Here is a 17,626-nt window from a genome sequence, read left to right as displayed (position 1 = left end):
CCTCGGTGGCGGAGTGATAGCACAACACGCTACGAAGCCAGAGATTCCGGTTTCGAATCCCGGATAAGACATGAATGTTTGTCCTTTATGAGAACATAGACAATTGAGTAAAACTGATACATAAGAATAAGAATGACTTGGGAAATTACCGCTTTAATAAAAAAGGTGATAGGTCGTCTGGATGTCACGCGGGAGACACAGGTTCGATTCCCAGCGTGGGTGATTTGAGGTGGGGAATTTTCCAGGCAATATCCCTGGATGTAGCGGCTCTGGGGTTCAAATAAATGTGCACCTCGGGACAACGGGTGGGGGGGGGGTAAATGCGGACGGAGGCGCTTTTTCTTTTTCCAGTCAACTTGTTAATGCGGGTTCATTTCTTGCTCTCTGATTGGCTGTTGGAAAGTTACGGTGCTCTGATTGTGAGAATATCTTATTTGCGCTGTACGTTAGGTTAGGTTAGGTTAGAAATCAGCAAATTTGCGCTGAAAATAGGAAATAAGATAGTCTCACAATCAGAGCACCGTAACTTTCCAACAGCCAATCAGAGAGCAAGGAATTAACCCGCATTCACAAGTTGACTGGAAAAAAAATTCGCCGGTCGGAGCGTGGTGCTGATCACACCAGCTCTACAATGTGTGGGGCCCTATCTCTACATCCCCCTACATGTGCCTTCATGAAACTGTGCAATGTGCAAGGGGAACTTTACCTTTACCCTTGCAAGTAAAGGCGGCCGGAGCGTGGTGCTGATTCCACCGCCTCCACAAATGGCCGAGATTGTGAATGCATGGGGTCCTATCTCTACATCCCCTCATATGCCTTCACGGCACGAGGTAATGTACAAGGGATAGACATCCTTTTCTGTCTTAACGTGATATACCTATAAACAAAAGCAAATCCTTATAACATTTGTTCGTTATTAGCCAAAAGTGACAGAAATACTACGTTAAATGACATAAAACAACTGTATAACATTTGGCTATGTGTTGAAACTACATTAGCACCAGAAATCGTAAATCTGAGGTTTGTCCTACAATTTCTGACTTCTGAAATGATGTTAATTAACAGTACATTCCAAATTTCAGTCACGATGCGATAGTGCAAATTGAAAAAATATTAAATATAAATTAACGTTATTGCTTCAGCACGTTTATTTCTTATTTGTTTACTTAATTACATTTTCAATACAGCAGGAGCCATTTTAATCCGGAAAGAAACAGTAGTACAGTCAATGGCAAAGATAATTGTAGGGAAATTGTTCACCGCTATTTTCACTACTTTTTTTATTCTACATTTTATTCTACATCCTGTGTTGTTTTAAGGAATGAGATTATATTGGTTCGAAGCAGGCATTGTTCTCTGCTTATTGACGTATTTATTTCAATTCATTGTCATCACACTGTGTGATTCAAACCGAATGAAAATGGTGGTGGACAGTTCGCCTACTGTTTCTTTTGCCGTTGGGTGTACAACAGTAGACTAGTGTTAAAACACGAAACAAAACAGTACCATGATTAAACAGATCTCACTTTCACGCAGTTTGGTTACTCCCCTCTCCCTTGCTAGGCTCAAACAGTTTCTCATTGACCAGGGGAATACTTGTTACGTTCCCCGGTTTAGTCTCAATGGATCTATTTGCTTTTATTCCTCGACGGCGATCATGAGACTTATCAGCCTACTTTGTAGTCCTCAGGTTGTGGGAAATCAGGTAAGGATATGTTTACGTAATCCTTACTAACTCTCGCACACAAAAAATATATTTAGATGTCCGTTAATGTTAATATATTACACTTGCACTCGCAATTAAACTCCTTATTACAAACAAAATTGTATTAAGATCATAATTGTTCTTGACTACACAAATTAACACATTCACATTTCCAAAATCACTTCCATTATCCAGCAACATTCATAATATCTCTCACCTCACAACCCACAATCAAATGTTTTAAGGTTAGTCCATAACCATAACAGACTACCCAATTGAACAAAACAAATTACGTCATCATAGACAATTAACATATTAAAACTTAAAATGATACAATAAGTGGGTGCGTATCATACTCAGGATAAATTTCTGGAGATAACAGGATCATAATTGTCATAATCGACATGTATAAATGGAAGAAAGGGTTAGTTCTCTACTTTGAGTGAACCGTGCCATGGAAACGTGGAGCTGACGTAGGGTTTCATACATTCTGTCTTGGCCAAAGCGGGAAGGAAACCATTAACATATCACTGACACTGAAAGATCTAAAATAATTTGAAACTTGACTCGAACGTTGCGCTGTGCAAATTTATGGGACAGGTTGCATGACCTTGGTCAATGTAGTTTCATTTTTCTGTACAATTTAGCTCATTTTTATCCGTGGGAGTTGGCAACACTGCATAGTGGGTGTTATGCAGTGGGATGCATTTCTGTTCAAATGCCTTGTGCTTTTGTTGTAATCGAAACAGTGTGATGAGTTTGTAACTGGAGATATGGTTAACGAAGGTCTTGGCAGTGTGGAAATTGAAATAATATCATGCTGGCAGTGTCGTTCCAAAATAGCCTGTTGCGTGGGTAAAATTCAGCGCTATTCTAGGTGGGTTCGGGGCCTAGGGCGTGTAATATACAAGGTCGTGTCTCGATATTCGGAAGGTTAAGGGTTCAAACCCTTACGCCCAAGGGCGCCCGTAGGATTTTTTCCCACGGGGGCAGGGTTATAGAAACTTTTATTATTATTATTATTGCCGCTGCTTTTAATGTTGCTATTATTTTTGTTATTATTATTTCTACTACTACTTATGTTTTTTTAAAAAATTACGTACATTTGTTATTTCCATATTTTGTGTATCTATATACAATTTGCGTAACTGTATACTATAAAAAGCTGTTTTTTATAGTTAGACTAGCTGATTGCCCGGCGTTGCCCGGGTATTTATTTATCCCAATCTTCTATTAGACAGGAAAATAATTAATTCTAACTATAGTGTAAAATGAACTTGGAGTTGAACGGCATTGGGAGTGTCACTATTCCTCTTAGCGACCACGAAAATTATGGATTCCACACTAATATCGATCGTTTTCGATAATTTTTACATGTCACCCCCTTCCCAACCCTTCCCTAGGGGTGCCAGGGGTATCTTGGAGTTGAACGGCATTGGGAGTTTCACTATTCATCTTAGCGAGGCCGGAAACTATGTATTCCACACTAATATCGGTCGTTTTCGATTATTTTTAGATGTCACCCCTTCCCACCCCCACCCCTAGGGTTGCCGGGGGGTGTCTTACCCCCACAGTATTTCTTTCCAGATTGCAAGTAATACGTGTACCAAGTTTGGTTGAAAACGCTCCAGGCGTTCGAGAGTTATGTCGGACAAACACACACACACATACATACACACATACATCAATTTTTATATATATATAGAGATAATCAGTGTAAAATATACTGTATTCCTAAGCTTAAATGTAGCTTTACTTCAGATAATAATAATAATAATAGTTGCTGCTGTAACTTACGGCACAGAAAACAACATTTCTTGTTCTAAAATATCGCTACAATTTCACCGTTCTAATTACATTAACTCTTTCCAGAAATCTCAGGGAGGACAAGTGCCCCCCCCCCCCACCCGGCCCCTCTCTGCGGGCGCACTTGTTTCCGCCGGCTCTCTTGACATGTTCTATCCGTGATTTTTCACAGCCAATCGAGGCGAATGTTGTAATAGTATATTTAAAGAAGACCACGGACGCCCCTTATACTTTTTTGATCCCTTTCTACGTTTCCCCTCTCCCCGTCTCGACAAACCTAGCTACACAAATAAAACTATGTTAATTAAATAAACCAACTTATATGCTTCTAATGCACATAAAATATGTTACATAAAATCATGAAACTAATCAAAGAGTAACACTGAAATTCTGCATGTAATGTGTACAAATATACTGAACAAATGTCTAAGTGTGTGTAACTGAAATGTTACGTATTTTGTGTTTGCTGCCGTATGTGGAGAATTATTCGGATTTATTTCTGGCTCCGAAGTTTTCCTTGTTTGATTATGTCCCTGTGGACATGTGAATGTTATTAGCATTGGTTACTGGAATGGTACAGTGTCGTGATATAGAGGAAACACAGCATTAAATTAGCAAAGACAAACTATGATGCAAGAAAAAGTATATGCATAACAATTGCGGATTAACGGCTTTCTCAAGTGCGACGCTGATTAACTGTGTAATTAAACTTTTTTTCGTTGCTGATTTAGATGCCAAGAAGGAAATCCATCGCCCTTTATTCCAGGCAGTGATTTATCCACCCTCTCAAAATTTCCACAACAACCCTTTTTTCCACATAGGCATTTTAGCTGTAAATTTATTCTTACACTAGTGCTCGAAGTGAAGGGGGATGGTATCCATTATCTTCGCAAATCATCCCCCAGTTCTGTCACTGTCACCATGTTAAACTGTGGGAGCATCCTTCCAGCCAATCCCAAGGCTCAACCCCCACCCTCCAGCTACCATTTTCCACTTCAGCATAGATGCCGATTTCTTCCCACATTTTGGGGGGTCCAAAGCTAAGCAAAGCATAAAAACAGATTTATTTCAGTTTTTTAGGGGGAGTTTGAGTTTGAGAATTTGATTATCACATTCTGTTTATAATACTTATTTCCTCTATCTTTTATTTGAGTTTAATATCTTCATACCTGCTCACACATACACACACACACAGTGTGTGTATGTCCCTTCATCAATTTCATCATATCGTCACTCATCCTCATCTTCACGATTATCCAAAAGTGGCAGAAAAGTGAAGTAAAATAAAGGAAGTACCCATTTCTGAGTAGAAACCTGCGTAATTTCCCACCTCTTTGTATGTAAAGTTTCTGTGTGCAAATGTTTTCTAATCTTGAATAGAATAAATAATTAAAGTTAGAAATATATGGAAATAAGGACCTAAAAATGTTCTCGCACATAATACTCAATATACTTATGAAATTTTCATCCCATAAATTATATTTTGTTGCAAAGTAAAATGGTGTTGAAAGTTTCTGCGCCCGTGCTTCAGACACTGCATTACACCCCTAAATATGGACTTACTTTCCGAGGTGGAAAGTTACTCCTAAATCCAGGCCTGCTGTAATTGTGGAAGAGATCTCTCGTATGCACGCGTGGGCTGCAGAGCAAGAAACTGTCCTCCGAAAATCATAATGCCTGGTCACTCTATTCTACTTTGAAACGTCTGGTCCCCATCTCGAGATAAATCTAGTTACGAACTTGCCTACTGGCCTCGAAAATGTAGATGCAAATGAAAAAAATACTTTGTAATTATTTTGAAAATTATCCAAGTCGGTTAATTTCCATGTGAATGTTTCTTTAATACTCTATTAATAATGTTCCAATGAATGTACAATGTTTGTTTTCAGATATGAATTAAATTTTTAAAATATGGCTATATAAATGCATTTTCTCTCTTGTTGCAGTACCCCTAGAAGTGGCAAGCCATGGATTGGCAGTTCGCAAAGACTCAATACTCGCCAACCTCAATCAACAATGGAAACTGTCTTCTTCGGAAATCTTGTAAGTAAAATACTAATCAAGTTTCATTTGCCGAGTATTCAATGGATTCATGTAATGATTCTAACCAGTGGCGGCGATTATAGTGGAGGCAGTTGCCCCCCCCCCCTACTTTTCGCCACTTTTGCCCCCGCACTATGCTAAACCTTATCTACAAAGGGAAATAAACTGTCTTTGCCCCCACCCAGTTTTTTAGGATCTTCCCCCCCCCCCGGTTTTGAAACCCAATCGCAGCCACTGATTCTAGCTCCTCCTGTTCCTTGAATTAAACAGCCGCTCAAAAAGTTATAAATTGCAATGTGGATGGTATAGGACTTATTTGCCTTTGGATGATTTCCAAAAATGTTTTATACATGGGAAGATAGATTAGATTTATTTCATTCATGAATCATATGTTTGTATTTACATGCTGTCATATGTTTGTATTTACATGCTGTCATGTCGGACATGTCAATTTGTGTTCACATTACAATATACCAATACAATGAAATACAATAATATGAAACAGTGTGTTTTAAAAGTCCTGCAGGATTCTAAAAAGCTATAAACTTTAAAGTCATAGTTTCATTATAACGAAATATTGTTTTGTTTCACAAATAGGAAAATTTAAAATTTTGTTCTGCCCACACTGCTGAATGACGTGTGTGCACTGTGCACGTGATGACGTGATTCCAAGATGGCGTCAATGCATGAAAATTTCAATGCTTGTTATAGCTTGCCGAGTTAAAATCTTGTGTTTTCATACAGAGAAGGTTCCAAACATCGTTTGGAAAACACCTCCAGCGTAGACAAGTATTCAGAGATGGTAGGAATAGTTTAAGGCTACGGGAAACGTAGCAGATTTGCCAGGAGACCGTGCAACAGAGTTCAATGACATTTCTTAAACGAAGATCCTTGGAACTGGTAGTGGCGAGGTCTACCTTACGCATTATCTTAGGCAAGAAAGTGAATGCCAGGCCCTAAAAGTTGAGATTTGTGCACGAACTGATAGAAGAGGACTGGGTAACGGTTCCGATTGTTTCATGATTTTTTAAAAATTCTCGTAGCAGCAAGACTAATTATCGTAGACTTTTGTCACACGTAATTTGAAACTTCCTTAAAGTAATGAGAGTAACCATAAAAGTATGTATTGAACAAAATCTTCAAACATTTTTACCGCAAGAATATATTGAAGTAGACCTATATGGAAGTGAAAAGCGAGTGTCAAGGAAGCATGCAGTAAGTATTCGCTAAAACTCTGCAGTATGTGTTAACAGACATAAATCAATATCAAACCATGTAAAAAATGCATGCGTAACATGATGAAATTGCAGTAAAGGTAAAACAAAAGGAACTTTGGCCGAGGACTGTGACATGAGGAAGGAATTTTGTGAATTAATGTTAACCCGATTAAATGGTGATGGTGGTAATGCCCTTCAGTCTCTCATTCTTTTCTCTGATGAGGTCATGTTTCGGGAAAAGTGAATGTAGACAAAATTGCCAAATTTGGGGTGTTGAGCATCTGCAGGAGTTTGAGACACATAAGCGTGGGATACCTCCAAGGTCAATGCGTGGTGCGCAGTGACGTTTCCATGGATCACCTCCTTAGTCCATTCTTCTTCGAGAAGGACACCGTGAACTGCACCCGCTACCTGAACATGTTACAGACATTCCTTGTCCCAGAACTTCAGAGGTTAGGCATCATCGATGAAGTCCACTTCCAGCAAGACTATGTGCCCCCCCCCCCTCCCCATACACACACCTTGCCCTTGATGTTCCCGAGTTTATTGATGGTCTATTTGGGGAGAGATGAATTGGCTGCAGAAAACCCACACCTCGACCTGCAAGGTCGCCAGACCTTATGGCTTGCGATTACTTACTGTGGGGACATGATAAGACCCAAGTGTATGAACAGAAAGACAGATCTTCATGACCTCAAGTTCAAGATACATAATGTGATTCACAACATTCTGGACAAGCACCATCAGAATGCAATTCTCAGATTGAAACGAAGATTGCAAGAGTGTTTGGATGTGAATGGTGCTCAGCTGGAGAACTGGTGATGAACCAAATCACATCAAACATTAAAAGCTTCCTCTGTGTAACAAACAATATTTTGTTTGTAATAAACCTATTACTTTAAAAGATATAGGTTTTTAGAATCCTACAGGAATTTTAAAACACACTGTATAGTGAGTTGATACAATGAAATGATATCAGCCTATTACAGTTTAATGCTGAAAGGTGTGTACTTGTTTTAGTGATACAGTCTATTATATAATAGTCAGATCAGTAAAACATGTTGAGGTTAGAATATAAATGTAATATATGTATTCTGTAATGGATTAAAATATTAAATGAAATATTGTGATTTAATATAAAGGTAAGACTTATAACATCAAAAATGATAATAAGAATTGCACTCAAATGACATAACAGATATGAGATGTGAAATGACAACCACGCTCTTGTGGGTCTATGTTGGAACTATTGATTACATTTTCAATTGCACTCTTGTGGATGAATCCACAAACCTCCAATCCATCAACACACTTGTGGGTTGATGGATTAGTGCTTAATAAATTCACTCCCTGAGTAAAAGCAATGGTACAACAGATGATTTGTTAGTTCCTTTTTGAATTTGGCTATTGGTTCATTCGTTTTTATATGATCTGGTAACTTCTTGTATAGGTGGATGGATGCTGTGGATTTTGGACCCTTTTTTAATAGTGCTTATGCATTTGAACTGTGAGATGGGAGTTATTCCTCGTGTTGTACTTTGTTTAGTTTGGAGAACTTATTCACATCCATTTTTACCTGCCATAATAAAGGAAGTATGTACAGGGTGTTTCCGTGACCTTGGTTCAAACTTGCAGGGTGTATGGAGAAAGACCCAAGTACCAATATGAGATAAGGAACCCCAGGCCGGAAACTCACCATTAAAAAGTTATGAGCCAAAACTATTTGGGGCTGCCTATTACAGAGGAATATGACAATAATGCAGACATTACGACAGTATATCGTAGCACTCTATGACTAAAACGTTACAGTCAGTAATTGTTCAAATTGCCGGCCCCCAATGTTGATGCAGGCACGATAACATTCGCAAGAATCTCTATTGAATCTGCTCTAACATCCCCGGAGGGGTTCTGACGATATCACAGGCAGCAAGGATTCTTACCAGGAGGGGATACAAGGGGTGTCCCTTAGCTCAGCACCCGATCATTTACCGTTTGAGTGAGGAGGACCTGTTGGCAAGAATCCTTGCTATATCATCAGAACGACTCCAGAGCGGATACGACGGAGCATCTTGTGATGCAGGCAGTGCTCGAAAAATTTTCTTCAGAGCTAGGCGCCAGGAAAATGTATATCATTGAAATCGTAAGAGATATTTACACCAGGTTTTCTGCACTAAACTAACCCTGTAGGCTATCACTGGGTTCATAAATTTATGTTAGCATTTATCTAAATAAATGCAATTACATTATTTAAAAAAAAAAACATTGTTAATTTGCTGAAAACATCTGAGAACTGATTTTCAACAATAAATACCAACTCTTAAACAATTTGTTGGTGTTTGACTGGTTGTAAAATAGTTGATTTGTGAGGTACAGCAGAAGCAGGAAAACCCCTTGCACATGAGTGTAATGAGTAGTAAAATACTCTTGAGCAATGCACACACACTGCTCCAATGAATACACCATGCTGAATCAATTTAAAAAAAAACAGGCACAGTAGCGTCGAAAGTGAGCGAAGAGAATTCAATGTAACCAGGGGCAGCCTAGGATTCTCTCAAGAGTCCTATTTCGGCACAATATCTTGATTTATGATTTTTCACGTAAATGTATAGCCAATACTTAGACACATGTTGCATGCGACTGTTGGAAATATTTCGACCTGCTAGTGTTGCCATATACGGAGATATGTCCCAAACATGCCACTTTTCATTCAACCCATAATATCGCCAGTCAAAAATTCATCAAATGTTGCACATGACCAATATTTGTTGCAAATGACAGACTGACATGACATCAGTCATCAAATGTCTAATTATGACCCTTCGATCATTTCTTACATATTTTTCTTACTCAGAAGTTCATTTCTGGAAAAAAATTGAATGCTGCTTTCCGTCTGTTATTAATTTATATAATTTTTTGTACAGAGTGAACTGAATTTTAAGCATTGAAAAATATCTCAAAGGATGAGGCTTTATAATGCAGAAAACCCGGTGTAAATATCTCTTACGGTTTTCATGATATACATTTCCAAACTTTGGGTTGTGCAACTTTTGAAACACACTGTATAAGATGCTGAGCATCACAGTATTCAACACATCGCTACATTATTTGAGTAAACAGGAATATGGGGTGTTGGGGAACAAAGGGTAAGAAATTGTTAGTGACACTATGGAATGTTCACAACATTGATAAAAGAAAAATATCATTTGCTAACACTCACCGACATCACTCTAACAAAAGAAGCACAACACCAAGATGTAGGTATCCTCATAGATTCTAAACTAACTTTCGATAATCACATATCAACCATCACAAAAAAGGCAATGCGTATGCTAGGCTTACTTTACAGATTCACCGAAATCCATAACCCGAAAGCACTTTCCATTTACTTCAAAATTTTTGTGTCCCCCATTCTAGAATACTGTTCACCCATCTCGAACATGGCTGCCCCTTCTCATACCTCCAAGATCGAGCGTGTTCTCAGCTTTTTCCTCTCCATCGTTCAATATAGAGTGCCTGCCCTGAGACACCTACCTAAGAGAGATCTGCTTGTAAACTTAAACATAAATACTCCAGAATCACGTAGATGCGTTGCAGATATGAAATTACTACATAAGATAATTAATGGAAACCTAAGTAGTAGCATCCCACTCAACGAACTCTCCCTCAGAGTGCCTACACACAAAACACGGAGCAAGGAAACTTTCCACACTGCAACTCCAAGACTCTCACTCATTCAACGTTCACTATTTCATAGGCTACCAAATCAGTTCAATGTCATCTCAAACCAAACCGATATATTCAGTTCATATCCATCTTTTATCACCAACATAGAAAAAATTGTATATAAGTAATGCTTTTGTGAAACACATCTGTTTACCTTGGAACTGTCTCGACTTGTTTATGTTTATATTTATATTTTGATTATTTTATTTTATCTTGTTTCGTTTGTTCATTTTAACACTAGTGTACTGTTTTACTGTTGTTTCTTTCCGGTTTAAAATGGCTTCTGCTGTACTGGAAATTTCAATAAATAAATAAATAAACTTACGCTCTACTGCAATTTGAACTTGAATCATCAAAATTTCGTACATATTACAGCAAAAGATCGCAGTCGCCAGGCTGAAATTTTTAGTCGCCATGGCAACCTGATGACTGGGATTTTTCGAGTTCTGGATGCTGGGGGCTGCCATTTTGAGCAATTACTGTAACATTTTAGTCTTAAGAGTGCTACGATACACTGTTGTAATGTCCGCATTAAATCTACAAGCTGCATCTTTCAGTTGACATTCCTCGGTCATCGGCAGCCCCAAATAGTTTTGGCTCATAACTTTTTAATAGTGCGTTTCCGGACTGGGGTTCCTTATCTCATAATGGTACGTGGGTCAGTCTCCATCCACCCTGCAAGTTTGAATCAAGGCCACGGAAACAACTTACATAGGCAGAGTAGTGGTAGAATTCCAAGTTCCCTTAAGATGTCCCTACAAGGTTCATTCCATTTCATTCCGTCATGATTCTTAATGCTTTTGTCTGAAGACTAAATATTTTTGTGCTGTTCCCCAGAATATAATGCCATGACAATTGGAATAGACTGAAATGTAGGTTTTTTTATTGTGTTCTCTTCTGTTATGTCTTTCATAATTCTTATGCCATATGTGACTGCTTAATTTTCCTACTAGATAGTTATAATGGGTGTCCCAATTGAGATTTTCTTGTATCCATATGCCCAGAAATGTTATGGAATTTTCCAATTTACGGGAACTTTTCTAACTTTTCTAACGGTGGAAGCGGCCCCGGCGCCTACCCAGCGTCGAATAACATGGGTACCTGGGGGAAACCCTGGGGGGTAAAGGCGGTCAGGGGCGTGATGCTGATCACATCACCCCCACTCACGACCGGATCAAGAAAGTGTGGGGCGTTACCCCCACACCCCCTATACGCCTTCATGGCGTGGTGCTATGCACAGGGGAACACTTTACCTTTTTTACTTTAATGTTTTTTATGATAAAGAACAATGTATCAGTGGCAACGTTAAACCTCACATGGTCAAACCTCTATTTCTTCCCATGCTTGTCAAATGCTGATCTTTCTAGCAGGAAGCATGCAGCATTGTTACTATAATACACTGAGACAACCTCACACTTTGGGGAAGCCAGACTGTGCATAAGCTATGCGCGAATGCACAAGTGTATGTACAGGAAACTGATAGCATGAAAATTGTGCAAGATGAGCATCAACAAGACACACACACGAAAAATTAAACTACAATGTAGCAACAGCATCGATAAAAAAAACACATCTTTTCTGTTTTTTTATTTGCTCCTCACTTCCTAGTAGATGACATTTATATCAGTTCCAATTGGCACAGGAACTGCTAAACTATTTTTAACATGGGAAGGACACCAGGTTATACCATGTGCAGTTTAAACAGATTGTCATTGCTGAATTTCATGAAGAGGAGTATAGCTTTTCTTTAATTAGTCTATGCTGAACTTTACTGTCATTTCATGCTATCAGTGTGTTGAGTTAATGGAAGATTGAAACCTCCCACCATAAACAAGCTATACTAAATGCACGGTCATGAAATTAGACGGGTGGCAGAAAGTTCACACTGTTGCCACATTGGAGCACAGCCCCGTGTGTTCGGAAATTTAAGAGAAAGAAAGATAGATATCTTCGTGGAGTTGGTCTTTGTAATCCATGTGATACAAACTGACAATATTTGCTCAAAAGGTCAAAATGACAACTGTATGATCCAGAGAGAGGTCTGTTCTGATGCTCAAACTAGGCAATGCAGCCCGGTTAAAGTTGCCCCACAGTGCACGGGAACCAGCGACATTTGTTCCGATCTCGCTTTGCTTTTCCCATATGTGGCACCAGCTCAATTCTGCCCAGCTGCCTATTTTCATGGGTGTGTATTTAGCTACTAATTTCAATCTCATTCTGTTTGAGTACAGTGCCTTTTATCTTGTCAGCAATTAAGTAATTAACATAAATGAACAATTTTGTGTATTTTCCTTTTACACCACTAAAAGTGTAACTTTGAAAGTTAACATTTTTTTATGTTTAATAAAACAACTTTGCAATGCATATACTTGTTTTGAACTCAGGTTTACTATAAATATCTGATTTCAGACCAGTGAAGAAGTTATTACCTGCTTGGTAAGTTGTTGGTGAAAGTGTGAATTACGCTAATTTAATTTAATTTAATGAATGGAACAATGTACTAATCTATCATAACAACCTAATAATGCATTACGATAGTGTGTACCATATAATTCTGAATGGGTTTCTGTGTGCTGTGATAAAACCAATATATAATAACTTTGTAATGCAGTTGGAAACTAGTAAGGAACCTAAATGGTTTTCCTGAATTAGTTATTGTAATAATGTAGACTGATTAATTTTGGCCCTAGACCACGAAGCCTTCCTGCAATGAATGTCATTACTGAACAGATGATAGAATGAGTTCCAAGTTCAAATCCAGCCTCACAAGTATATTCTTTGCGAATCTATCTTCATCAATTTTGTCACCATCACTTATTCTCATCTTATCTCAATTTATCTCTTGATACTTGGAGGTGGGATGCGGGATCTCCAGCATTCCCCATTAATTGGCACTCAGTGGCCGATCACATCGAGTGTTGGACTTGTGATCTCGACACTAGGAAGTCCCAGCATGGGCATATATATGTTCCTTCGTGAATGCCCTTTCATCCATTCTTCATCCTCGTCATCGCGACAAATACAATTGGCATCCTGCATGTGAAAATAAAAATTGTGTGCTACTGTGTGAAATTATATCTCTTGTAGTTTATGGCTGTTACAAGCATAAAAACACAGTTTTTGTCGTGATGCTTCAGGAAAACACACGCTCCCTTCATCAGACATTCATTTTTATTAGTTTCATTAAAGATACAGTTGTAACAATGGGAGAAATTTTAACAAGACAAGAATCAGTTATGCAATGGATCTTCTCAGTGTTACACTGTTATAATATAAGAACTTGACTGTGATACGAGCCATCTTTTTTTGTTATTATTTTAGATGAAGATTTTTATCAAATTTTAATTATAGATCCCAAATATGATCAGGCAATTTAAAATGATCTTCTCTTTACAAAGATTCTGGATGTCTTCCATTACATCAAATTTTAAAGATGGTGGTTTGCTCCATTAACAGTAATAAAATAATAACAATAACAGAGAGCTTGTTTCACAGTTAAGTTACTTACTTTACAACAATGTATCATTGACAAGATCCACTGTATGACTGATTCTTTTTTGTTAAAATTTTTCCCCTTGTTATAACTGTATCTTTAATCAAACTAAAAGTAAATGTTTGATAAAGGGATAGTGTGTTTTCATGAAACGTCACAACAAAAACTGTGTTTTTATGCTTTTAACAGCCGTAAACTTCAAGAGAAATAATTAGGGCTGACCTGCTACCAATTTACGTATTGTGCAAGTTACTCACTGTATAATATAATCTGTATAAAATAGTCTTGCTTACGTGAGTGAGTATAGAATTTCAAAACTACGTTTCGGGGTCAACTGCCCCCTTCCTCAGGTTCTTTTTCCTCTAGGCACAAATCATTTTATGCTGCGTCAAGAGTGTTAAAAGTTTTGGTTAAAAAACACTTGTTAAAACCAGGTCACCATTCCATTAAAACCCCCAGTTAAAAATCTGAGGATTTGTGTTTTAACAAGTGTTTTTTAACCAAACCTTTTAACACTCTTGACGCAGCATAAATGATTTGCGTAGAGGAAAAAGAACCTGAGGAAGGCGGCAGTCAAACCCCGAAACGTAGTTTCGAAATTCTATACTCACTCTCGTAAGTAAGACTATTTTATACAAATTTTGTATAGATTATAGACCTGATACCACTTTGAACTGATGTCAATGCCAATATTCTCACCGATACCGATGCCAATACTCGTATAATTGCAGTTTGAAATAACAAAGGCTAGTTACCGAGTCATACTAACTCATCACATTACTTTAATGACATTAGTTAATGTGCAAGTTATTCTCATGTAGCATTATAACACTTTAATATGTCGTGTGACATTTGCACTTTTTTTTTTTTATGGGAACTTCTCTTAGACCCAGAGGATGCAAAGAAATGAGACTTGAAATGCTCAAGACTTTTTAAAGTGTTGTAGTTACACCTAAAAATCAGTGGAGTGTGTCTCTCTTTCAATTTCATGCAAACACTATTCATTCGTTTCATTTAGATTGGTAGGAGAGGGAGAAAAGTGACAGTTATTAAAATAACGTTCACTTGGCCGGCTCTCTTTATGCCCTGCTGTCCCTTATTCTCAGTCATTTGCAATAAAAACAAGTCACTGCGGTGTCAGCCGATACCATCTCATGAAAGACTTAACAGAGAAGGGAATACACTACATCCACAACCCTCCCTCCCCAGTTGAACGTAGATAAAACAAACAATTCCACATTCACGACCTTCATCTGTCGGAAAAACACCGCCATCATCTGGCCAGGAAACATCTCATCATGATAGTAATCCTGGTTTTAAAAATTTCCACCTTTCTTTCCCCATGAGAGTGTGAGAAGGAATTGAAAATGAGTGATTTATTTAATTTCCACACAGCCTTAACAGGTAGTTACATGCTTGAAGAAGTTTGGGTACAGCTTTCCCTTTACCCATGACTTTGATCTCGTCAATTATCTGCTTTCCAGGAGGAGTTTGTCCAGTATTTCTACAAGCAATGGTAGTGGTGGAAAAATTTCAACCGATACTTACAGACAAATTGGTATCAGCTCAGCCCTAGAAATTATTCTAAAATGTAAGGAATGCATTCAAGAAAAAAAAAAATCATAAACACTAGAAGGATGGAATCCATGTTATGCTCACTTTTCTTTTATTAGTTGTTCCTACATTTTACCAACATTTCCAGTAGTGACACCAGACAAAAATAGTGAAGGAATGGAGGGAAGGGGTGCAGGAATATTAACTGGGGAGCAATCACATTGAATATACCCCTAAATACCACACAAAAAACTAGCATTGAGGTTAAAAGAGCATTTACCGATCGAGTTTTACTTGCTTGCCGGGAATGAAGGAAAGAACAGAGGCTGGTTGTCCTGGGTGACACCAGCATTAAGATTTTCATGTATTGATGTTGTTATTTTTAGGAAACCTGTGGATCCATAACCTTAACCCCCCCTCCTTTTTCAAGCCAGTATGCTGCCGAGAAACCAAACTTTGTAGTCACAAACTTGTTACATGCATGTAACTGATACTTTAATATTCCGTTTGATGTGTGACGATTAATGGAAAATACACACAAATATACACAGACCAAATAAAAAATGTAATTTTTGTATATTGGGTTACTTACAGAACAGTACAAAATGTGTAAGTTCCAGTACAAGACTAGCTCACGCAAGACACGTTCATCAGGAAGTATGCAGCATCCTTCTTGCAGCTTATGAATCGTTACAGTCGCGACTGTACGAATATATGAAGCTTCTTCCTTCTTGGCAGCAGCTCAAGATAGAGACCGCTGATTGCTTTCAGCGATTCAACAATCTCAGTGACCTCGCAAAGGTTAGTTATTGGTTGATTATTTGTTAGTAAATAATGTATAATTGTACAACTCTTTCATTAGTGTAACAAATCATAAAGTTATTTGATAAGTTGTTAAGATGTTAATTTATAATGGTAATGCTTTTGCAGCAGTTGTATTGGATCCATCTTCAGCCACATGTAAGTCTAAACAGTGTTTGTTTTGGCAGGAAACTGTATCAGCATCTTTTTCTCATAAAGATGATTTAAAAAAGTAAATAAAGATGTACAAACTTAAGTACAATCATATATGAATATACTGCAGTATTTTTAGTGGCTTTGATTAACTTTCATGATTTAACATATTTCATCCCATTGTGTGTGTTTTATCACGTGTACATCACCATAACAAACAGATTTATGAAGAGTACTAGAGCCATTTCACCAAGAAATAAAGTCCATATGGCTTTAATATAATTCAAACAAGGAACAATAATCTCTAAAGTGCAATACTCATGTCTTTCAGAAGAAATGCATTAGTTGTAATTGCAATTTCAGTATAAATAGCAGTTGAAGTAATGGAATACATTTACTTTTGAAAATGAATGTCCGAAACATCGTAACTTCTTTGTTAAGTCTCTTTGATTTGGATAAAAATGCTTTAAAATATTAAGGAGAAGATTAACTTTTATAAAGTTGGACTTTCGATTTCAGATGCATTGAAAAATAGTGTATTAGTGTATAACACTTTCAGGTCACTGAAACTTTTTTCTAATTAAACTCATCACACACCTCTACACATTTATGCCCACTGCCCCAATAATGTATTTACACAGGAAAACTAGACCCTTCCTTCTCCAAGGATGTATGAGGTTTTTTATTTCAACCGTACTTACATGGAAATAGCCATTGAGCTATATATAACTGGAACGCTTGTTGCAATGCTGATCAGCCATAAAAATTGAAGCCATCTTTGCGATTAGTTCCTCCAGGGAACGTTAGAAGAAACCATGGTGATCCTAACATATAGAAGGAAACATGATGATCTCATAAGTTAGTGTGTATTTCCTCGCCTTTTTGCTTTTGTATAGGACAAAAAGAAACATAATTTAACCACATGTATGCATTCAGTGCTACAAATGAACGTCTTAAGTGTTTCTTTGCTACATTAATAGTTGGCATATGTTGTTTCGAACAATTTATCCAGTCTTAAGTGAGGGTTGAACATGGTATGGTCGTGTTCAGTTTTTGGATATACAAATCGTGTAGGTAATTGCCCAGGTGTCCATTTTTATCAGCAAGTGATCATCATCATCCCTTGTTGTT

At 37.7% G+C, this 17,626-nt stretch overlaps 1 protein-coding gene across 4 annotated transcripts in view; it reads left to right on the top strand.

Annotated features, from left to right (window-relative positions):
• LOC146004908 (protein FAM135A) overlaps positions 1-17,626 on the top strand; it is a 491,480-nt gene that overhangs the window by 432,050 nt on the left and 41,804 nt on the right. For all 4 annotated transcript variants that reach the window (XM_083143937.1, XM_083143938.1, XM_083143936.1 and 1 more), the window contains 2 exons: positions 5,458-5,554; positions 16,136-16,342. In XM_083143937.1, coding sequence (XP_083000063.1) covers positions 5,458-5,554; positions 16,136-16,342 — 304 coding nt within the window. The remainder of the gene's footprint in view (positions 1-5,457; positions 5,555-16,135; positions 16,343-17,626) is intronic.

This window comes from Lepisma saccharinum, chromosome 22 (genome assembly GCF_977018435.1).
Source record: "Lepisma saccharinum chromosome 22, izLepSacc3.1, whole genome shotgun sequence".
NCBI classification, from domain to species: Eukaryota; Metazoa; Arthropoda; class Insecta; order Zygentoma; family Lepismatidae; genus Lepisma; species Lepisma saccharinum.
Note: the sequence above shows the minus strand (reverse complement) of the source record. Positions and strands in the feature narration are given on the sequence as shown.